Consider the following 24,078-nt stretch of genomic DNA (forward strand, 5'->3'; position numbering starts at 1 on the left):
CAACAGCAGACTAAGTAAGGATGTGATCAACAACAGCAAACTAAGTAAGGATGTGATCAACAACAGCAGATTAAGTAAGGATGTGATCAACAACAGCAGACTAAGTAAGGCTGTGATCAACAACAGCAGACTAAGTAAGGATGTGATCAACAACAGCAGACTAAGTAAGGATGTGATCAACAACAGCAGACTAAGTAAGGATGTGATCATCAACAGCAGACTAAGTAAGGATGTGATCAACAACAGCAGACTAAGTAAGGATGTGATCATCAACAGCAGACTAAGTAAGGATGTGATCATCAACAACAGCAGATTAAGTAAGGATGTGATCAACAACAGCAGACTAAGTAAGGATGTGATCATCAACAACAGCAGATTAAGTAAGGATGTGATCAACAACAGCAGACTAAGTAAGGATGTGATCATCAACAACAGCAGATTAAGTAAGGATGTGATCAACAACAGCAGACTAAGTCAACAGGACTGTCAAATAAGTGAGAACAAAAACATTTTTACAAAACAACATTTTATTGAGAAAATACAAGACTAGAGAAATGTGCCCTCGGTCTTCACCATCCAAAACGCGACACCAGCGTACTCTGGTCCTCCAAGTCCTTCTGCACCTTCTTCCTCATGTAGAAGATGGGACAGTCGCGGCTGAGGGACAGCAGAGTTGAGGTATGGAGGTGTAGAAGGGACAGCAGCAGAGTGGAGGTGTGGAAGGGACAGCAGCAGAGTGGAGGTGTGGAAGGGACAGCAGCAGAGTGGAGGTGTGGAAGGGACAGCAGCAGAGTGGAGGTGTGGAAGGGACAGCAGCAGAGTGGAGGTGTGGAAGGGACAGCAGCAGAGTGGAGGTGTGGAAGGGACAGCAGCAGAGTGGAGGTGTGGAAGGGACAGCAGCAGAGTGGAGGTGTGGAAGGGACAGCAGCAGAGTGGAGGTGTGGAAGGGACAGCAGCAGAGTGGAGGTGTGGAAGGGACAGCAGCAGAGTGGAGGTGTGGAAGGGACAGCAGCAGAGTGGAGGTGTGGAAGGGACAGCAGCAGAGTGGAGGTGTGGAAGGGACAGCAGCAGAGTGGAGGTGTGGAAGGGACAGCAGCAGAGTGGAGGTGTGGAAGGGACAGCAGCAGAGTGGAGGTGTGGAAGGGACAGCAGCAGAGTGGAGGTGTGGAAGGGACAGCAGCAGAGTGGAGGTGTGGAAGGGACAGCAGCAGAGTGGAGGTGTGGAAGGGACAGCAGCAGAGTGGAGGTGTGGAAGGGACAGCAGCAGAGTGGAGGTGTGGAAGGGACAGCAGCAGAGTGGAGGTGTGGAAGGGACAGCAGCAGAGTGGAGGTGTGGAAGGGACAGCAGCAGAGTGGAGGTGTGGAAGGGACAGCAGCAGAGTGGAGGTGTGGAAGGGACAGCAGCAGAGTGGAGGTGTGGAAGGGACAGCAGCAGAGTGGAGGTGTGGAAGGGACAGCAGAGTGGAGGTGTGGAAGGGACAGCAGCAGAGTGGAGGTGTGGAAGGGACAGCAGCAGAGTGGAGGTGTGGAAGGGACAGCAGCAGAGTGGAGGTGTGGAAGGGACAGCAGCAGAGTGGAGGTGTGGAAGGGACAGCAGCAGAGTGGAGGTGTGGAAGGGACAGCAGCAGAGTGGAGGTGTGGAAGGGACAGCAGCAGAGTGGAGGTGTGGAAGGGACAGCAGCAGAGTGGAGGTGTGGAAGGGACAGCAGCAGAGTGGAGGTGTGGAAGGGACAGCAGCAGAGTGGAGGTGTGGAAGGGACAGCAGCAGAGTGGAGGTGTGGAAGGGACAGCAGCAGAGTGGAGGTGTGGAAGGGACAGCAGCAGAGTGGAGGTGTGGAAGGGACAGCAGAGTGGAGGTGTGGAAGGGACAGCAGCAGAGTGGAGGTGTGGAAGGGACAGCAGCAGAGTGGAGGTGTGGAAGGGACAGCAGCAGAGTGGAGGTGTGGAAGGGACAGCAGCAGAGTGGAGGTGTGGAAGGGACAGCAGCAGAGTGGAGGTGTGGAAGGGACAGCAGCAGAGTGGAGGTGTGGAAGGGACAGCAGCAGAGTGGAGGTGTGGAAGGGACAGCAGCAGAGTGGAGGTGTGGAAGGGACAGCAGCAGAGTGGAGGTGTGGAAGGGACAGCAGCAGAGTGGAGGTGTGGAAGGGACAGCAGAGTGGAGGTGTGGAAGGGACAGCAGCAGAGTGGAGGTGTGGAAGGGACAGCAGCAGAGTGGAGGTGTGGAAGGGACAGCAGCAGAGTGGAGGTGTGGAAGGGACAGCAGCAGAGTGGAGGTGTGGAAGGGACAGCAGCAGAGTGGAGGTGTGGAAGGGACAGCAGCAGAGTGGAGGTGTGGAAGGGACAGCAGCAGAGTGGAGGTGTGGAAGGGACAGCAGAGTGGAGGTGTGGAAGGGACAGCAGAGTGGAGGTGTGGAAGGGACAGCAGCAGAGTGGAGGTGTGGAAGGGACAGCAGCAGAGTGGAGGTGTGGAAGGGACAGCAGAGTGGAGGTGTGGAAGGGACAGCAGAGTGGAGGTGTGGAAGGGACAGCAGAGTGGAGGTGTGGAAGGGACAGCAGAGTGGAGGTGTGGAAGGGACAGCAGAGTGGAGGTGTGTGCAGGACAGCAGAGTGGAGGTGTGGAAGGGACAGCAGAGTGGAGGTGTGTGCAGGACAGCAGAGTGGAGGTGTGGAAGGGACAGCAGAGTGGAGGTGTGGAAGGGACAGCAGAGTGGAGGTGTGTGCAGGACAGCAGAGTGGAGGTGTGTGCAGGACAGCAGAGTGGACAGCAGAGGAAGTCACCTGGTGCACAGGACGTCCTCATGAAGTGAACCCTGGCATCGCTGACATTGAGTCCACAGGCGAGAGAATCGTTCCTCCAGTGTGTTCTGATGGAAGATCTGCACATTGCATTGTGGGTAAACATCTTTTCTCCTTCAACCACAGACAAACCTTCCACTGGCAGCACACATCAAACAGGCTGTGAGCAGTTACCCGAAATTCTGGACTCGAAGCCGCTGATTTTATCCTACGCTTTGAAACCTGCGGCTTACAAAACGGTGTGGCTAATTTGTGGAGTTTTCTTCACTGACGGCCATAATGCAAAAAAAAAACATGGAAAAACACTGAAAAGGTGTGTTATTGTTTGTGCTATGGCGCCATCTGTTGGACAAGACTTCTATTACTGCAGGTGTGTTATTGTTTGTGCTATGGCGCCATCTGTTGGACAAGACTTCTATTACTGCAGGTGTGTTATTGTTTGTGCTATGGCGCCATCTGTTGGACGACTTCTATTACTGCAGGTGTGTTATTGTTTGTGCTATGGCGCCATCTGTTGGACGACTTCTATTACTGCAGGTGCTGCGGGGTGAATGTGAGCTTCTGCTGTTTAGTTTTCAACCGGAAGTAGAAGTGACGTTCCGTCTTTTAGCCGTCCATAACATTCCTACTCGCATAGATTCTTCATTCGTCACTCCAAGCAACATTTGTAAGTTTTACAATATAACTAAAACTATTCTTGCTTGTGTGATGTCTGCAGGAGTGTTTCATGCTTATTTGTACATGTCATCAAACTAGCGTTGTTAGCATTAGCTAATATGCTAACAGGTTTATGATTGTCTGTGTTAGTATTATTAACTTACAATGTTGTGTTACTATTATTAACTTACAATGTTGTGTTAGTATTATTAACTTACAATGTTGTGTTACTATTATTAACTTACAATGTTGTGTTAGTATTATTAACTTACAATGTTGTGTTACTATTATTAACTTACAATGTTGTGTTACTATTATTAACTTACAATGTTGCGTTAGTATTATTAACTTACAATGTTGTGTTACTATTATTAACTTACAATGTTGTGTTAGTATTATTAACTTACAATGTTGTGTTAGTATTATTAACTTACAATAACATTCTTTTTATATTGTTTCACTTTCACAAATTCCTCAGTAAATTCAGCAAAATGTCAGCGTGGAGTTATTGAGTCTGTTTAGCTGATTGGAGAGCTAGCTTGCGCAGATAGTGGGTCCATGACCATGACTTCTGTTTTGTTTGATCAGCCGTTTTACTGCCTTGTTACAGACACAGTTTGGAAACAATTAAGGTATGTAAATAAACATTTACTAAATATTTCTATGTAAATAACTCATTTCACAACTTATTTATCTGCGACTTATATATGGACAATATTTTTGTCTTCAAAAATTTAGTGGGCGTGGCTTATATATTAGACAGCTCTAAAGTGCCAAAAATAAAGTACACTTGGGTTTTGGTTTTTTTAAAGAAATATTCCACACTTCAAAATGTTTCTCTACCTTTCATGAAATGGATGATTATTAGGGAGTGTTTGAAGGAGGTAATACACACATTTGTCCACTAGGAGGGACATGAAGGTAATACACACATTTGTCCACTAGGAGGGACATGAAGGTAATACACACATTTGTTCACTAGGAGGGACATGAAGGTAATACACACATTTGTCCACTAGGAGGGACATGAAGGTAATACACACGTTTGTCCACTAGGAGGGACATGAAGGTAATACACACGTTTGTCCACTAGGAGGGACATGAAGGTAATACACACGTTTGTCCACTAGGAGGGACATGAAGGTAATACACATGTTTGTCCACTAGGAGGGACATGAAGGTAATACACATGTTTGTCCACTAGGAGGGACAAGAAGGAAAGAAGATGGATCAGACTCACCTCCTTCTGGTAAAGTTCAGACTCACGAGCACGACAGAAGTCACACACAGCAGCTGTAAGAAGAGCACACACGTCTTCAACTGCTACACAACAATAAAAACACACACATGCGTATACACACACACACACATTAATGACAACTGTAAGAACACAAGTGTGTGAAAGACTCGTTGCCATCAAGTGACAGCTTCTCTTCCTGTCACTCACACACGAACATCTTTCCTCCTGGCTTACAAACACATTATGACGGGACTGCACGTGGTGGCAGCAGGCTTTAAAGGCACCTGGTCTGTCAGAGAGTAAGAAGACGGAGCAGGAGGAATCCGTGTTGCCAACTTGGCGAGTATTGTATGTATGTATATATGTATATATATATTGTACACATATGTATATATGTTATATCGCTGTATTAGTCTATTTATACCTGCATTGTCCTTTCCATCCTTACACTTTCCATCATTGTAACTGAGCTACTGTGTTGAACAATTTCCCTTGTGGATCATTAAAGTTTGTCTAAGTCTATAAAAAAAAAAAAAAGCCACATCTTGAACACATTTTGGTTTTGGTTTCTTCCACAGCGCTAATGAAGGTGATGAACCTTCATTAGCGCTGATACTGAAAATGTTTTTGACTTACCGTCTGTCTTCAGCACGGCTTTGCATCCGATACATGTGCTCCTCTTCTGGGCGAACGCCATGAGGCCTCCCACCTTGGACGTCAACACCGTCTTGCAGCGTGTGTGCTCGCCCTCTGAAAGTCACACCATGACATCACACTTTTACTAGCACCATGACGTCACACTTTTACTAGCACCATGAGTGGGATGATGTCACACGTTCATTCAGGCAATTACGTCACACCGCTACTAGGATGACGACCTCACACGTTCATTCAGGCAATTACGTCACACCGCTACTAGGATGATGATGTCACACGTTCATTCAGGCAATTACGTCACTAGGATGATGACATTATATGTTCATTTAGGATGATGACATCACACCTTTACTAGCAAGACAACGTCACACTTTCATTCAGGCAATTACGTCACACCGCTACTAGGATGACGACCTCACACGTTCATTCAGGCAATTACGTCACACCGCTACTCGGATGATGATGTCACACGTTCCTTCAGGCAATTACGTCACTAGGGTGATGACGTTATATGTTCATTTAGGATGATGACGTCACACCTTTACTAGGATGATGTCAAACCTTTACTAGCATGATGACGTCACACCTTTACCAGGATGACGACGTCACACATTTACTAGGATGATGACGTCACACCTTTACCAGGATGATGACATTACATGCTCATTTAGGATGATGACGTCACACATTTACTAGGATGATGACGTCACACCTTTACCAGGATATTACATGTTCATTTAGGATGATGACGTCTCACCTTTACTAGGATGATGACGTCACACCTTTACTAGGATGATGACGTCACACCTTTACCAGGATGATGACATTACATGTTCATTTAGGATGATGACGTCACACCTTTACCAGGATGATGATGTCACACCTTTACCAGGATGATGGCGTCACACCTTTACCCGGATGATGACGTCACACCTTTACCAGGATGATGACGTCACACATTTACTAGGATGACGTCACACATTTACTAGGATGATGACGTCATGCAGCAAAGGAGGTGAGAGAAAACTGACTGAGGAGGACGCTCTCCGCTTTGCTCTCGCCCAGGATAGGCTCAAATATTCTGAGCAGGGGCTTGGATAGTTGCTGGTCCAGATAGTACTGCGTGTCGATGGGGATGTTGTTTTCCAGCACATAGATGGGGTCCTGAGTCAGGAAAACAACAGTCAATAAATGCAGCGTCCAAAAGTAAAGACACAAACATCAAGAAAATGCTTCAAGTTGACAGAAAGAAGACGGAAGATAGCTAGCTAGCAGGAAGTTAGCTACCAGGGGAAGACTCGTCTTTAGAGACATAAACCGGATGCCCAGAAAAGATTTGACGGGATGAAAAGGTTTTTTTTTTCTGTTTGTCTTTTTTCAACAAAAAAATGAGTTGCCTCCTAACACTAAAATATCACGTCTTAAAACTTGAAATAATATCTCTCAAGTCTGTTGTCGCCGCCAGCCCGGCTAACTTTTGGTAGTCCGGCCAATTCCTTGGAACCCAGGCTAACTTCCTGCTTCTTTATCTTTGCTAACTTTCTCCTATTAGCCTGACTAACTTCCTGGTAGTCTGGCTAACTTCCTGCTTCTTTATCTTTGCTAACTTTCTCCTATTAGCCTGACTAACTTCCTGGTAGTCTGGCTAACTTCCTGCTTCTTTATCTTTGCTAACTTTCTTCTATTAGCCTGACTAACTTCCTGGTAGTCTGGCTAACTTCCTGCTTCTTTATCTTTGCTAACTTTCTCCTATTAGCCTGACTAACTTCCTGGTAGTCTGGCTAACTTCCTGCTTCTTTATCTTTGCTAACTTTCTCCTATTAGCCTGACTAACTTCCTGGTAGTCTGGCTAACTTCCTGCTTCTTTATCTTTGCTAACTTTCTTCTATTAGCCTGACTAACTTCCTGGTAGTCTGGCTAACTTCCTGCTTCTTTATCTTTGCTAACTTTCTTCTATTAGCCTGACTAACTTCCTGGTAGTCTGGCTAACTTCCTGCTTCTTTATCTTTGCTAACTTTCTTCTATTAGCCTGACTAACTTTCTGGTAGTCTGGCTAACTTCCTGCTTCTGCATCTTTGCTAACTTTCTCCTTATAGCCTGACTAACTTCCTGGTAGTCTGACTAACTTCCTGCTTCTTTATCTTTGCTAACTTTCTCCTATTAGCCTGACTAACTTCCTGGTAGTCTGGCTAACTTCCTGCTTCTTTATCTTTGCTAACTTTCTTCTATTAGCCTGACTAACTTCCTGGTAGTCTGGCTAACTTCCTGCTTCTTTATCTTTGCTAACTTTCTCCTATTAGCCTGACTAACTTCCTGGTAGTCTGGCTAACTTCCTGCTTCTGCATCTTTGCTAACTTTCTTCTATTAGCCTGACTAACTTCCTGGTAGTCTGGCTAACTTCCTGCTTCTGCATCTTTGCTAACTTTCTTCTATTAGCCTGACTAACTTCCTGCTTCTTTATCTTTGCTAACTTTCTTCTATTAGCCTGACTAACTTTCTGGTAGTCTGGCTAACTTCCTGCTTCTTTATCTTTGCTAACTTTCTTCTATTAGCCTGACTAACTTTCTGGTAGTCTGGCTAACTTCCTGCTTCTGCATCTTTGCTAACTTTCTCCTATTAGCCTGACTAACTTCCTGGTAGTCTGGCTAACTTCCTGCTTCTTTATCTTTGCTAACTTTCTTCTATTAGCCTGACTAACTTCCTGGTAGTCTGGCTAACTTCCTGCTTCTTTATCTTTGCTAACTTTCTCCTATTAGCCTGACTAACTTCCTGGTAGTCTGGCTAACTTCCTGCTTCTTTATCTTTGCTAACTTTCTCCTATTAGCCTGACTAACTTCCTGCTTCCTTCCTGGCTTGCTTAGTCACTAGTAGCCTAGCTAACTTCCTGGTAGCTAGTAGCCTGTTAACTTCTGGTTTATTTCTAGGTTTACTTAGTTACTGGTAGCCTGGTTAACTTACTGGTTCCTTTGTATCTGGTAGTCTGAATAACTTCTTACTGGTAGCTTTCTTGTTGCTTCCTGTCTTGTTTAGTCCCTTGTAGTCTGAATAACTTCTGGTTTCTTTTGTGGTTTCTTTATTTTGTTAGTGGTTGCCCAGTTAACCTCCTGTCTTGCCAAATCCCTGGTAACCTGGTTGACTTCCAGACTCCTTCCTGGCTTGCTTAGTCCCTAATAACCTGGCTAATTTCAGGTTTATTACTTGGTGAATTAGTTCTTGGGCGCCTGATTAACTTCCTCCTGGTAGCCTGGCTAACTTCGTGGGTCCTTCCTGGCTTGCTTAGTTCCAAGTAACCTGGTTAACTTCCTGACGTGCTTCGTCCCTGTTAGCCCGGCTAACTTCTTCCTGGTAGCTAGTAGCCTGGCTAACTTTGGCTTTCTTTCCTAGGTTAATTAGTTTTAAGTAGCATGGCCTATTTTCGGTTTCCTTCGTTTTTCAGTAGCCTGACGAACTTCCTCTTGGTAAATGGTAAATGAGTTATACTTGTTTAGCGCTTTTCTACCTTCCAAAGCGCTTTGACACTATTTCCACATTCACACACTGATGTCGGGAGCTGCCATGCAAGGCCCTAACCAGGACCCATCAGGAGCAAGGGTGAAGTGTCTTGTTCAAGGACACAACGGACGTGACGAGGTTGGTAGAAGGTGGGGATCGAACCCGGAACCCTCAGGTTGCTGGCACGGCCCCTCTCCCAACCGCGCCACACCAGCATTACTCACTTCCTGGTAGCCTGGCTAACTTCCTTCTGGCCCCCTTACTAACTTCCTGGTAGCTAATAGCCTGACTAACCTTCGGTTTCTATCCTAGATTATTTAGTTCCTGGTAGCCTGTCTACCATCTAGCATGTCCTTCAGGTTTATTACTTGGTTAATTAGTTACTGACCTCCTGGCAGCCTGGCTTACTCCCTGGTAACTGGCAGCCTCGCTGGCTTGCTTAGTTCCTGGTAACCTGGTTACCTTCCTAACTTGTTTAGTCCCTGTTAGCCTGGCTAACTTATTTCTGGTAGCCTGGCCAACATCCTGGTAGCTAGTAGCCTGGCTAACTTTAGGTTTCATTCCTAGTTTATTTAGTTTTTGGTAGCATGGCTAAATTCCTGGTAGCTAGTAGCTTGGTTAACTTCCTGGTAGCTAGTAGCCTGGCTAACTTCCGGTCTCTTTCCTAGATGACTTAGTTCCTTGTAGCCTGACTAACTTCCTGGTAGCTAGTAGCCTGGCTAACTTCCGGTCTCTTTCCTAGATGACTTAGTTCCTTGTAGCCTGACTAACTTCCTGGTAGCTAGTAGCCTGGCTAACTTCCAATCTCTTTCCTAGATGACTTAGTTCCTGGTAGCCTAACTAACTTTCTCCTGGTTGCCTGACGAACGTCCTCCTGGTAGCCTAGATAACTTTCTACTGGTAGCTAGAAGCCTGGCTAACTTCCTGTTTCTTTGCTAGTTTACTTAGTTCCTGGTAGGACTGGGCGATATATGGAGTTTGAAAGATATATCGATTTATTTTTAAACAAGATATGAATTAAGAAAATATAATATCGATATAATTTTTTTTCATGTTAAAATTACCAAACGCCGCTTATTTGTTGTGTTCCTTGTTCTCCCCCGCAATACTCTGTGGGCTATTAAATCTCTCCCCTTCCCCCTTCCAAGCGGTGCTTGTCGTCAGAGCCCTGAACACTTTTCCACTTTGCATCAGTCTATCTTAGATGAGCTCGGGCCCAGCAAAGCGTTTCTGGGTGTTGTTGATAAATGGCTTTGGCTTTGTATAGTAGAGTTTTAACTTACACTTACAGATGTAGCGACCAACTGTAGTTACTGACAGTGGGTTTCTGAAGTGTGCCTGAGCCCATGTGGTGATATCCTTTACACACTTATGTGGCTTTTTGATGCAGTACCGCCTGAGGGATCCAAGATGCGTAATATCATGGCTTACCTGCAGTGATTTCTCCAGATTCTCTGAACCTTTTGATGATATTACGGAGCGTAGATGGTGAAATCCCTAAATTCCTTGCAATAGCTGCTTGAGAAATGTTGTTCTTAAACAATTTGCTCAGGCATTTGTTGACAAAGTGGTGACCCTCGCCCCATCCTTGTTTGTGAATGACTGAGCATTTCATGGAATCTACTTTTATACCCAATCATGGCACCCACCTGTTCCCAATTAGCCTGTTCACCTGTGGAATGTTCCAATTAAATCTTTGATGAGCATTCCTCAACTTTATCACTCTTTTTTGCCACTTGTGCCAGCTTTTTTGAAACGTGTTGCAGGCATCAAAATGACAAATGAGCTAATATTTGCAAAAAATAAGAAAGTTTCTCAGTGTGAACATGAAATATCTCGTCTTTGCAGTCTATTCAATTGAATATAAGTTGAAAAGGATTTGTTGTATTCTCTTTTTATTGACCATTTACACAACTTCACTGCTGTTGTACGACGAAGTGAGGAAGATGATAGTCGCACAATGAAGTCAAGTCACTTACTGTGCGTGGACCACTTGTAGTAGGACCACAGAAGTGTGACAGTCCATTACATCGTCCACTGGGAATTAAAAAGTGCCTGCCTGCAAATACATTTTTTTTATCTGACTTTGATACATGTTGTATTATTTGCACAGCTATGTTATTTATTTTACATAGAAAGAATATTTTTCTATTTGATCTATGTTATGTAAACAGTTTATTATCCGTGCTGTTAACACCCATCTTGACTAACTGGTTCATAAAAGTGTTTACAGTACACTTGTCATTCACTTCAATTCTAGTGAATGTCGTTCAAAAATAAATACCTTTATATGTATACTTCCACCAGATAAGATATATATCCAGTTCAAGCAAAAATATATCGAGACATACTTTTTTGTCCATATCACCCAGCCCTAGTTCTTGGTAGCCTAGCTAACTTTCTCCTGGTAGCCTGACTAACTTTCTGGTAGCTAGTAGCCTGACTAACTTCCTTGTAGCTAGTAGCCTGGCTAACTTCCAGTTTCTTACCTAGATGACTTAGTTCCTGGTACCCTAGCTAACTTTCTCCTGGTAGCCTGACTAACTTCCTGGTAGCTAGTAGCCTGGCTAACTTCCAGTTTCTTACCTATATGACTTAGTTCCTGGTAGCCTGACTAACTTCATGATAGCTAGTAGCCTGGCTTATTTCTGGTGTCTTTCCTTGATTACTTAGTTCCTGGTAGTCTGGCTAACTTCCTGATAGCTAGTAGCCTGGCTAACTTCCGGTCTCTTTCCTAGATGACTTAGTTCCTGGTACCCTAGCTAACTTTCTCATGGTAGCCTGACTAACTTCCTGGTAGCCAGTAGCCTGGCTAACTTCCAGTTTCTTACCTAGACGACTTAGTTCCTGTTAGCCTGACTAACTTCCTCCCAGTAGCTAGTAGCCTGGCTAACTTCCAGTCTCTTTCCTTGATTACTTAGTTCCTGGTAGCCTGACTAACTTCCTGGTAGCTAGTAGCCTGACTAACTTCCTTGTAGCTAGTAGCCTGGCTAATTTCTGGTGTCTTTCCTTGATTACTTAGTTCCTGGTAGCCTGGCTAACTTCCTGAAAGCTAGTAGCCTGGCTAATTTCTGGTGTCTTTCCTTGACTACTTAGTTCCTGGTAGCCTGGCTAACTTCCTGAAAGCTAGTAGCCTGGCTAATTTCTGGTGTCTTTCCTTGATTACTTAGTTCCTGGTAGCCTGGCTAACTTCCTGGTAGCTAGTAGCCTGGCTAACTTCCGGTGTCTTTCCTTGATTACTTAGTTCCTGGTAGCCTGGCTAACTTCCTGGTAGCTAGTAGCCTGGCTAACTTCCGGTCTCTTTCCTAGATGACTTAGTTCCTTGTAGCCTGACTAACTTCCTCCTCGTAGCTAGTAGCCTGGCTAACTTCCGGTCTCTTTCCTTGATGACTTAGTTCCTGATAGCTAGTAGCCTGGCTAACTTACTTAATTCCTGGTATCTTGACTAACTTCCTGGTTGCTGCGAGGCTGACTAAGTTCCAAGGCCGGGGACACACCTCTGACTTCATGTACGCCGCTGCTCCCTTGGCGGCCCTCACGAGGACGTATGGAACTCTGTCTCCCAGGTTGGGGGCGCTGCCCGCATCCCTCTTCTTCATCCTATGAAAGCCAGACAGGTGTGAACATGTGACAGGTGAGGATGATATTTGCAGGTGGTAGGCAGACCTCTCTGCCAGCTCCACGTGGGCCTGCTTGCCGGCGTACTCCTGGGCGGTGCGGGTCAGCTCCTTGGTTATGACCAGCTGGCTGATGTCGATGCGGTTGCACAGCAGGTCGGAGATCACCTCTTTGGCGTGAGCGACCGCACCCTGGGGGTCCCTAAAAGCACACCAGAGTGCCTTGAACGCCTTCCTGTTCCCCTTGATGACTTCCTCCCTCTCAAATGCAGGTGAGCTCACCGGTCGATGAGGATCTTCTGCAGACAGGTGTTTATCAGGTTGGCCACCAGGGGACAGTTGTCCCTGCGGACCGTTTCGATGCCTTTGCAGTCCATCTTGTCGTGCACGTCTGCACTGGAGGAGAAATAGAGGCCCGCGTAGCGCTTCTTGTTGATCAGCAGGTAGGGGAAGTACACCTGTGCAGGTAACAGCCACTAATCAAACTCACTTTCATGTTTAGATACCATTTTTCATGGCAGTTTTCCCAGTCAAGTGTTTTTGTGTCACTTCTGATGCTAATGGACAACTGTTGACAATATAACTTTTCAAACTGGTGTGGACTGACTCACCAGCACCTCTGCTGGTGGCAGCCAAGTACTGCACTCCAATGTGCCTCAAAGGACAGGACTGCTCAACAATAACTTCCACATCGTCTGAAGAAATGTAAACAATCCTTTCATTAAACTCTCCTCCATGATGTCAGAAAGACCAAAACTGTGATCCAGTTAGGGATCGGTACCATTTACATTTGAGCTGATACAGTACCAATTCCCGATACCAGCCTTCAATATTTAAAACATTTAAAAAAAAAAAAAATGTTATTTAGTTAACACTAAGCTGCTACTGATGACTGCAGTCTTGTTGTTCTATCTTTCCTAGATGACTTAGTTCCTGGTAGCCTGGCTAACTTCTGGTCTATTTCCTAGATGACTTAGTTCAAGGTAGCCTGACTAACTTCCTGGTAGCTAGTAGCCTGGCTAACTTCCGGTCTCTTTCCTAGATGACTTAGTTCCTGGTAGCCTGACTAATTTCCTCCTAGTAGCTAGTAGCCTGGCTAACTTCCGGTCTCTTTCCTTGATTTTGTTTTCTTACACAAGGAGTCAGGAAATAGGATGGGTACCAAATCCGGTACTTTTCTGCCATCGACCGAATCACGTGAAACCCAATGGTGCCTGGGCTGCACGCCCGGTCTTCTCACTTACTTTCTTTCTTTCTTTCGAACATGATCACACTTACAGTATAATACATCACACAATTTCCTATCATTTCACTTTACATCATGTCCAAAAAGGAGTAGGAAGAAGCAAAGCTTACTTTGCAATCACTCCAGCAGCACTGAGAGAGGACTCAGCAGAACTACCTCTAGGTCATGTTCAATGCCAACAGAAAACGCTTCAACGTATGTAAAGTAGGTCTCCACTTTTCCAGAAATGCGCGAGCTTGGTGCTAATATACATTGACTTTGCTATTGAAATGCTACTGATTAGCATCAGCTATTTTACATGGCAATATTCTACACCTCTAAATTTGTAAATGAAAGCTGCAACTAAGATTCATGTTACAATCAAACAGCTGGTGCATATTAAGTACAATACTTAACGTATTAAGACTTTGTAGTGCGCAACGAAAACCAAAAACCACACAATAAAGTATAGACTACTGCCATCTAGTGTCTTGGATTAGCAATCTGGTGTCATACTTGCAAATGAGACTCAGAATTATGATAATAAATATGATATAACAACTGGACAGCAGTTATCATGATCAGCTCAATTTTAAATGTTGCAATTAAAAAAAGTGATTTAATTATTAAAAACACTTACCGTAAATTTCTGACTATAAGCCACCACTTTGTCTTACGCTTTGAACCCTGCGACTTGAAAGAAGGTGCAGCTAACTAATGGATTTTTTCCCCGATAACAGCATAATAAAAATAGTTTAACAATACAAGTAAATACACCTAGAAAGTGTTTTATTGTATGTACTATGGCGCCATCTTATGGACCAGTTTGTTCACTGCAGGTGTCCTTCCATTTACAGGTAGGGTTTTGTTTGTGTGTTTTTCCAACCGCAGTGCCCTTCTTTCAACTGTCCATAGCGTTTCTACTCGTATGGATTCTTCATTCATCAGTCCAAGCAACGTTTGTAAGTTTTACAATATAACTAAAACTATTCTTACTTACTAAAGTGTCCCATGTGTGATGTCTGTAGGAGTGTTTTCATGCATATTTCTACATGCTATCGTAATGTAATCCAGCTAGCATTGTTAGCATCAGCCAATATGTGTCTGTGTTAGTATTATTAACTTACAATTGTTTCACTTTCACAAATTCCTCAGTAAATTCACCAAAACGTCAGCGTGGAGTTATTGAGTCGGTTTAGCTGATTGGAGAGCTAGCTTGCGCAGCTAGTGGCTCCATGACCATGACTTCTAATAATAATAATAATAATGGATTTGATTTATGTAGCGCTTTTCTAGACACTCAAAGCGCTTCACAGAGAAGTGAGAAGCCATCATTCATTCACACCTGCTGGTGGTAAGCTACTTTCATAGCCACAGCTGCCCTGGGGTAGACTAACGGAAGCGTGGTTGCCAGTTTGCGCCTACGGCCCTCCGACCACCACTATCATTCATTCATCATTCATTCACCTACGGCCCCTCCGACCACCACCTATCATTCATTCATCATTCATTCACCTACGGCCCCTCCGACCACCACCTATCATTCATTCATCATTCATTCACCTACGGCCCCTCCGACCACCACCTATCATTCATTCATCATTCATTCACCTACGGCCCCTCCGACCACCACCTATCATTCATTCATCATTCATTCACCTACGGCCCCTCCGACCACCACCTATCATTCATTCATCATTCATTCACCTACGGCCCCTCCGACCACCACCTATCATTCATTCATCATTCATTCACCTACGGCCCCTCCGACCACCACCTATCATTCATTCATCATTCATTCACCTACGGCCCCTCCGACCACCACCTATCATTCATTCATCATTCATTCACCTACGGCCCCTCCGACCACCACCTATCATTCATTCATCATTCATTCACCTACGGCCCCTCCGACCACCACCTATCATTCATTCATCATTCATTCACCTACGGCCCCTCCGACCACCACCTATCATTCATTCATCATTCATTCACCTACGGCCCCTCCGACCACCACCTATCATTCATTCATCATTCATTCACCTACGGCCCCTCCGACCACCACCTATCATTCATTCATCATTCATTCACCTACGGCCCCTCCGACCACCACCTATCATTCATTCATCATTCATTCACCTGCGGCCCCTCCGACCACCACCTATCATTCATTCATCATTCATTCACCTACGGCCCCTCCGACCACCACCTATCATTCATTCATCATTCATTCACCTACGGCCCCTCCGACCACCACCTATCATTCATTCATCATTCATTCACCTACGGCCCCTCCGACCACCACCTATCATTCATTCATCATTCATTCACCTACGGCCCCTCCGACCACCACCTATCATTCATTCATCATTCATTCACCTACGGCCCCTCCGACCACCACCTATCATTCATTCATCATTCATTCACCTACGGCCCCTCCGACCACCACCTATCATTCATTCATCATTCATTCACCTACGGCCCCTCCGACCACCACCTATCATTCATTCATCATTCATTCACCTACGGCCCCTCCGACCACCACCTATCATTCATTCATCATTCATTCACCTACGGCCCCTCCGACCACCACCTATCATTCATTCATCATTCATTCACCTACGGCCCCTCCGACCACCACCTATCATTCATTCATCATTCATTCACCTACGGCCCCTCCGACCACCACCTATCATTCATTCATCATTCATTCACCTACGGCCCCTCCGACCACCACCTATCATTCATTCATCATTCATTCACCTGCGGCCCCTCCGACCACCACCTATCATTCATTCATCATTCATTCACCTGCGGCCCCTCCGACCACCACCTATCATTCATTCATCATTCATTCACCTACGGCCCCTCCGACCACCACCTATCATTCATTCATCATTCATTCACCTACGGCCCTACGACCACCACCTATCATTCATTCATCATTCATTCACCTACGGCCCCTCCGACCACCACCTATCATTCATTCATCATTCATTCACCTGCGGCCCCTCCGACCACCACCTATCATTCATTCATCATTCATTCACCTACGGCCCCTCCGACCACCACCTATCATTCATTCATCATTCATTCACCTACGGCCCCTCCGACCACCACCTATCATTCATTCATCATTCATTCACCTGCGGCCCCTCCGACCACCACCTATCATTCATTCATCATTCATTCACCTACGGCCCCTCCGACCACCACCTATCATTCATTCATCATTCATTCACCTGCGGCCCCTCCGACCACCACCTATCATTCATTCATCATTCATTCACCTACGGCCCCTCCGACCACCACCTATCATTCATTCATCATTCATTCACCTACGGCCCCTCCGACCACCACCTATCATTCATTCATCATTCATTCACCTACGGCCCCTCCGACCACCACCTATCATTCATTCATCATTCATTCACCTACGGCCCTCCGACCACCACCTATCATTCATTCATCATTCATTCACCTACGGCCCCTCCGACCACCACCTATCATTCATTCATCATTCATTCACCTACGGCCCCTCCGACCACCACCTATCATTCATTCATCATTCATTCACCTGCGGCCCCTCCGACCACCACCTATCATTCATTCATCATTCATTCACCTACGGCCCCTCCGACCACCACCTATCATTCATTCATCATTCATTCACCTACGGCCCCTCCGACCACCACCTATCATTCATTCATCATTCATTCACCTACGGCCCCTCCGACCACCACCTATCATTCATTCATCATTCATTCACCTGCGGCCCCTCCGACCACCACCTATCATTCATTCATCATTCATTCACCTACGGCCCCTCCGACCACCACCTATCATTCATTCATCATTCATTCACCTACGGCCCCTCCAACCACCACCTATCATTCATTCACCAGTGTGAGCGGCACCGGGGGCAAGGGTGAAGTGTCCTGCCCAAGGACACAACGGCAACGATTTGGATGGTAAGAGGCGGGGAGTGAACCTGCAACCCTCAGGCTTCTGACACGTTTTGTTTTGTTTGATCAGCCGTTTTATTGCCGTGTTGCAGACAGCGTTTGGAAACAACGAAGGTATGTAAATAAACATTTACAGAATATCTCAGCGTAAATAAGTCATTTCACAACGTATATATCTGCGGCTTACCGGTCCGGTGAGGCTAATATATGGGAAAAAAATAGTTTTCTTCAAAAATGTAGTGGGTGTGGCTTATATACCGGTGCGCTATATAGTCTGGAAAATACAAAAATCTTTAGACACAAAAGTACCGAAAATTGGTCCCGATATCGATTCAATTGTGAATGGTGTCCAGCCCTCGTCAGAAAGTAGTCTTTGCCACTTTGTTGAATGTGCCAGTGTCTTGATTCCTACAAAGTACTAATACTCTAAGTGTTGTACTTCTTACGCAGAAGCTGTTTGTAACGTGCGTCTTAGTTTTCATTAACAAATTTGAAAGTGTAATGTAAAAGAAAGAAGTACCACACTTGGTAGCCATCTCTAGATGCGGTACCTTCTCAAACTCCAGTTTGATGGGCGCTACGAAATGGGACGACACCCACTCGGCGGCCTCTTTCCCGACGTTCATGGTCTCCTGCACCGTGGCAACGCCCAGTTTCACCATGACGGAGTCGGTGTCTCCGTAAATGACCTTGAAGGCAGAAAAAAAAAACAATCGGCATCCGCAGACGGCGGTGAGAAAGACCCACACGTGCGCCTCACCTTGGCGTCGCCTTGGTAACCGTTGGAAATGGTGTACTTTGACTCCACCAACCTTTTGGTTTCTTCTATCATCTGTCTTCCAAAACCAGTCACACTCTGAAGCCCATAAAGAAAAGTATTAGTCTTTCATTTCCACATCAAAGCTGAAAGTGTCCCACAGGATATTATCTGGAGCTCATTTCAAACATGTTCTCACACTCATAGACAGCTTCACATTTGACTCAGACATGTTGGAACGTTTGCAGGATTATGCTGGAATAGTCCCAACAGTGCATGATATGCCGCTCTGCTTCCAATGGGGTGTGTCAGTGGTCCCCAACCACCGGTCCAGGTCTGTGACGCATTTGCTACCAAGCCGCACAGCAACAATTCAATTATAAACTTAACCCACTAAACACATCAATAAACTTGTTTATAGATGTTTATTACAACTCCTGATAGGAAGTCGCCATTTTTTATAGTACATTAATGCACATACATGAACATATACGATGTTCATGTGACTGATTGCAGCCAAAGGCTCATTTCCATCTCCAGGGTTCTTAACCTGTTTGACCTCAGGAACCAACTCTTCCACTCCAATATTAACACTAATCTTACTCTTGATTTTGATCATATTCAACAGTTTACTGCCTTGTCAAATGATATAAACCCATATGTTAATCACAAATATTATATTCATTTAACAATTAAACTTTAGGCTTAGGTCAGTCTGATTAGAAGAAATACAATATGTACAAAGCCCAAAAGCAGTGAAGTTGTCACGTTGTGTAAATGGTAAATAAAAAGAGAATACAACAAATCCTTTTCAACTTATATTCAATTGAATAGACTGCAAAGACAAGATACTTAACATTCCAACTGGAAAACTTTGTTATTTGTTGCAAATATTAGCTCATTTGGAATTTGATGCCTTCAACAACAACAACGAGTGAGGGAAGAGTGGATCGTGAGATCGACAGGCGGATCGGTGCGGCGTCTTCAGTAATGCGGACGCTGTATCGATCCGTTGTGGCGAAGAAGGAGCTGAGCCGGAAGGCAAAGCTCTCGATTTACCGGTCGATCTACGTTCCCATCCTCACCTATGGTCATGAGCTTTGGGTCATGACCGAAAGGACAAGATCACGGGTACAAGCGGCCCAAATGAGTTTCCTCCGCCGAGTGGCGGGGCTCTCCCTTAGAGATAGGGTGAGAAGCTCTGTCATCCGGGGGGAGCTCAAAGTAAAGCTGCTGCTTCTCCACATGGAGAGGAGCCAGATGAGGTGGTTCGGGCATCTGGTCAGGATGCCACCCGAACGCCTCCCTAAGAAGGTGTTTCGGGCACGTCCGACCGGTAGGAGGCCGCGGGGAAGACCCAGGACACGTTGGGAAGACTATCTCTCCCGGCTGGCCTGGGAACGCCTCGGGATCCCCCGGGAAGAGCTGGACGAAGTGGCTGGGGAGAGGGAAGTCTGGGCTTCTCTGCTTAAGCTGCTGCCCCCGCGACCCGACCTCGGATAAGCGGAAGAAGATGGATGGATGGATGGATGGATGGATGCCTGCAACATGTTTCAAAAAAGCTGGCACAAGTGGCAAAAAAGAGTGAGAAAGTTGAGGAATGCTCATCAAAGACTTATTTGGAACATCCCACAGGTGAACAGGCTAATTGGGAACAGGTGGGTGCCATGGTTGGGTATAAAATGTATTCTGTCGAGCAGACTGATTCCCAAGCTGCTGGAGTTAGGACTGTCTCAACAGATCTGTTACTGGATTAAGGACTTTCTGACGGACCACCCTCAGAGAGTGACGGTCGAACAACTCTCAGCGTCAGCACCGGTGCCCCACAGGGCTGTGTTTTCAGCCCCTTGCTTTTCAGTCTTTACACCTATGACTGTATTCCCATCATCACATTTGCGGATGATACTACAGTGGTGGGGCTCATCACAGAAGGGGACCAGACTGACTATAGAGAAGAGGTGAAGGCACTGTCAGACCACTATGCCAAAAACAACCTCATTCTCAACCCCACAAAGACCAAGGAGCTGATTGTTGATTTCAGGGGGAAAAAAATCACTGAGCCCATCCAGCCCGTCTACATCATGGGAGAAGATGTGGAAAGGGTCTCAGAGTGCAAGTTCCTGGGCGTGAACATCTCAAGCAACATGACCTGGAAAAGCAACACCACTGCACTCCAGAAAAAAGGACAGCAAAGACTGTAGTTTCTGAGAAGGCTGAGGAAAATGGATCTGGCTGATAACCTGCTCCTGTCCTTCTATCGCTGCTCCGTTGAGTCAATACTGACCTACGGTATCTCCGTGTGGTTTTCTAGCTGCACGCTGGCAGAGAGAAATACATTACAGGGGCCCAGAGGATCACTGCATGTCCTCTTACATCTCTAGAGGACCTGTATAAGAGACACGGCAGCATCCTCAGGGACTCATCCCACCCAGGTCACCACTGGCTTGAACTCTTGCCCTCAGGGAGGCACTATAAGAGCATCAAAGCAAGGACAAATAGACTGAAAAACAGTTTCTATCCTAGAGCTGTTATTGCCTTAAAATCTGCACGTACCTGAACACTCACCACTTTATTAACTTGCTTACCTCTGATGGAGATCTGCTGTGCAATATGTTTTTAACATTTTATTATGTTTTTAAATTTAAATGTTATTGTTTGTTGTCTTAAGACTGTTTTATGTAGATTGATACAATGACAATAAAGCTACTGTATTTTTCGGACTATAAGTCGCAGTTTTTTTCATAGTTTGGCCGGGCTCCAGTGCGACTTATAAATTGTTTTTTTCCTTCTTTATTATGCATATTCGGCAGGTGCGACTTATACTCCGAAAAATACGGTATTCTGATTCTGAAAAGCAGCTTCCATGAAATGCTCAGTCATTCACAAACAAGGACGGGGCGAGGGTCACCACTTTGTCAACAAATGCCTGAGCAAATTGTTTAAGAACAACATTTCTCAAGCAGCTATTGTAAGGAATTTGGGGATTTCACCATCTACGCTCCGTAATACCTTCAAAAGGTTCAGAGAATCTGGAGAAATCACTGCACGTAAGCAACGATATTAAAGCTAAAGTACCACTGATAGTCACACGAGGTGTGGTGAAATTTCTCTAGGTAATGGGTTCCATTTTTATAGTCTTTGGTATTACTCGGCTGGTGTTTGAACTCACAACCTACCCATCTCAGGGCGGACACAATGGGAGCCATTACCTCCCTGCTTGGCACTCAGCATTAAGGGTTGGAATTGGGCGTTGAATCACCAAAATGATTCCCGAGTGCAGCCACTGCTGCTGCTCACTGCTACCCTCACCTCCCAGGGGGTGAACATGGGGATGGGTCAAATGCAGAGGGTAATTTCACCACACCTAGTGTGTGTGTGTGACTATCATTGCTACTTTAACTAACTTCATACAGCTTTTGGAGCAACATATGTTGCCATCCAAGCAACGCTACCATGGACGCCCCTGCTTATTTCAGCAAGACAATGTCAAGCCAGGTGCTACAACAGTGTGGCTTCATAGTAAAAGAGTGCGGGTACTAGACTGGCCTGCCTGCAGTCCAGACATTGAAAATGTGTGAAGGCTAAAATATGAGAAGGGAGACTGTTGAACAACTTAAGCTGTACATCAAGCAAGAATGGGAAAGAATTCCACTTCAAAAATGTGTCTCCTCAGTTCCCAAACCTTTACTGAGTGTTGTTAAAAGGAAAGGCCATGTAACACACTGGTAAAAATGCCACTCTGACTACTTATTTGCAATGTGTTGCTGCCAATCAATTCTAAGTTCATGATTATTTGCAAAAAATAACATGAAGTTTCTCAGTGTGAACATGAAATATCTTGTCTTTGCAGTCTATTCAATTGAATATACGTTGAAAAGGATTTGTTGTATTCTCTTTTTATTTACCATTTTATTTACCACTGTTTATTTTTATTTACCATTTACACAACTTTATTTACCATTTACACAACTTCACTGCTTTTTATTTACACAACCTGACAACTTCACTGCTTTTGGCTTTTGTAATATTTTGTGCTAAAATAAATCAACTAAATTAATATTAATTTTGTTTCTTGACTAACCTGTCAATAAAAGTAAAGTGCAAATGAAAATACAGCTTCATTTAGTCATCATTTTTGCACTTAAGAAATTTCTCTAAGACATTAGCCAGACTTCATTTGTTTGTTTCATTTTGTCATTACTGCCACATGTGGTGGAAAAGTGTATTGCAACTACAACTATGTGGACCAAAGCTGAAAAAAGAGATGTATTACATCCTGGGGGGTGCTCCCGGACCAACACTGGTATATAGTATATCCCATCCACGTGCTGGGCTGGGTGGTGCTCGCGGCCCAACACTGGTATATAGTATATCCCATCCACGTGCTGGGCTGGGTGGTGCTCGCGGCCCAACACTGGTATATAGTATATCCCATCCACGTGCTGGGTGGTGCTCGCGGCCCAACACTGGTATATAGTATATCCCATCCACGTGCTGGGCTGGGTGGTGCTCGCGGCCCAACACTGTTATATAGTATATCCCATCCACGTGCTGGGCTGGGTGGTGCTCGCGGCCCAACACTGGTATATAGTATATCCCATCCACGTGCTGGGTGGTGCTCGCGGCCCAACACTGGTATATAGTATATCCCATCCACGTGCTGGGCTGGGTGGTGCTCGCGGCCCAACACTGTTATATAGTATATCCCATCCACGTGCTGGGCTGGGTGGTGCTCGCGGCCCAACACTGTTATATAGTATATCCCATCCACGTGCTGGGCTGGGTGGTGCTCGCGGCCCAACACTGGTATATAGTATATCCCATCCATGTGCTGGGCTGGGTGGTGCTCGCGGCCCAACACTGGTATATAGTATATCCCATCCACGTGCTGGGGACCAAAGAAACACACCCAGGGCTCCCATGACTTCAGCGTTATGTTGAGTTGCTTTTGCATGCTGGAAAGCCGAACCGTGAAAATAATGCAAACTGGTGGAAAACATGTTGGCGACCTCTGTAGTACGTCATGATAAACTTGAATAGAAACTGTGTTTCTATTAGTTTGGAGATCTATCTTTACATTTTGACTTTTGCTTGATTCTTCACAATTTGTGCTATTTATTTCTCCATGAAATGTTATTTTCCACACTAGGCAACAAGTCCCAAAAGGGACTATCGGTGGTCTTGGTCAGTGAACTACAACAAATCTCAGTGAATCATTTTTATGCAACTTCAAAGACATTTAATGCCTTTGTCCCACTGCAGATCACTACTATATATAGTCAAGATCATGCAATGTCTGTATCACATTTAATGCATGAGTCCCACTGTAGATCACTACTATATATAGTCAAGATCATGCAATAGTCTATATCACATTTAATGCATGAGTCCCACTGCAGATTGTTACTATATATAGTCAAGAGCATACAATAGTCTATATCACATTTAATGCATGAGTCCCACTGCAGATTGTTACTACATATAGTCAAGAGCATACAATAGTCTATATCACATTTAATGCATGAGTCCCACTGCAGATTGTTACTATATATAGTCAAGAGCATACAATAGTCTATATCACATTTAATGCATGAGTCCCACTGCAGATTGTTACTACATATAGTCAAGAGCATACAATAGTCTATATCACATTTAATGCATGAGTCCCACTG

General features: G+C 45.1%; 1 protein-coding gene across 1 annotated transcript in view; it reads right to left on the reverse strand.

The window, feature by feature from the left end:
- Nucleotides 1-509: 509 nt before the first annotated feature.
- Nucleotides 510-24,078, reverse strand: part of pold1 (polymerase (DNA directed), delta 1, catalytic subunit) — a 56,774-nt gene continuing 33,205 nt past the window's right edge. Inside the window, exons 18-27 of the mRNA XM_061974508.1 lie at nt 18,410-18,505; nt 18,201-18,338; nt 12,742-12,917; nt 12,509-12,661; nt 12,340-12,442; nt 6,382-6,514; nt 5,330-5,443; nt 4,694-4,746; nt 2,779-2,876; nt 510-657 (exon numbers count right to left, since the gene is read on the reverse strand). Coding sequence (XP_061830492.1) covers nt 570-657; nt 2,779-2,876; nt 4,694-4,746; nt 5,330-5,443; nt 6,382-6,514; nt 12,340-12,442; nt 12,509-12,661; nt 12,742-12,917; nt 18,201-18,338; nt 18,410-18,505 — 1,152 coding nt within the window. The 3' untranslated portion in view covers nt 510-569. The remainder of the gene's footprint in view (nt 658-2,778; nt 2,877-4,693; nt 4,747-5,329; nt 5,444-6,381; nt 6,515-12,339; nt 12,443-12,508; nt 12,662-12,741; nt 12,918-18,200; nt 18,339-18,409; nt 18,506-24,078) is intronic.

The sequence above is a fragment of the Nerophis lumbriciformis genome, linkage group LG22 (assembly GCF_033978685.3).
Source record: "Nerophis lumbriciformis linkage group LG22, RoL_Nlum_v2.1, whole genome shotgun sequence".
NCBI lineage: Eukaryota > Metazoa > Chordata > Actinopteri > Syngnathiformes > Syngnathidae > Nerophis > Nerophis lumbriciformis.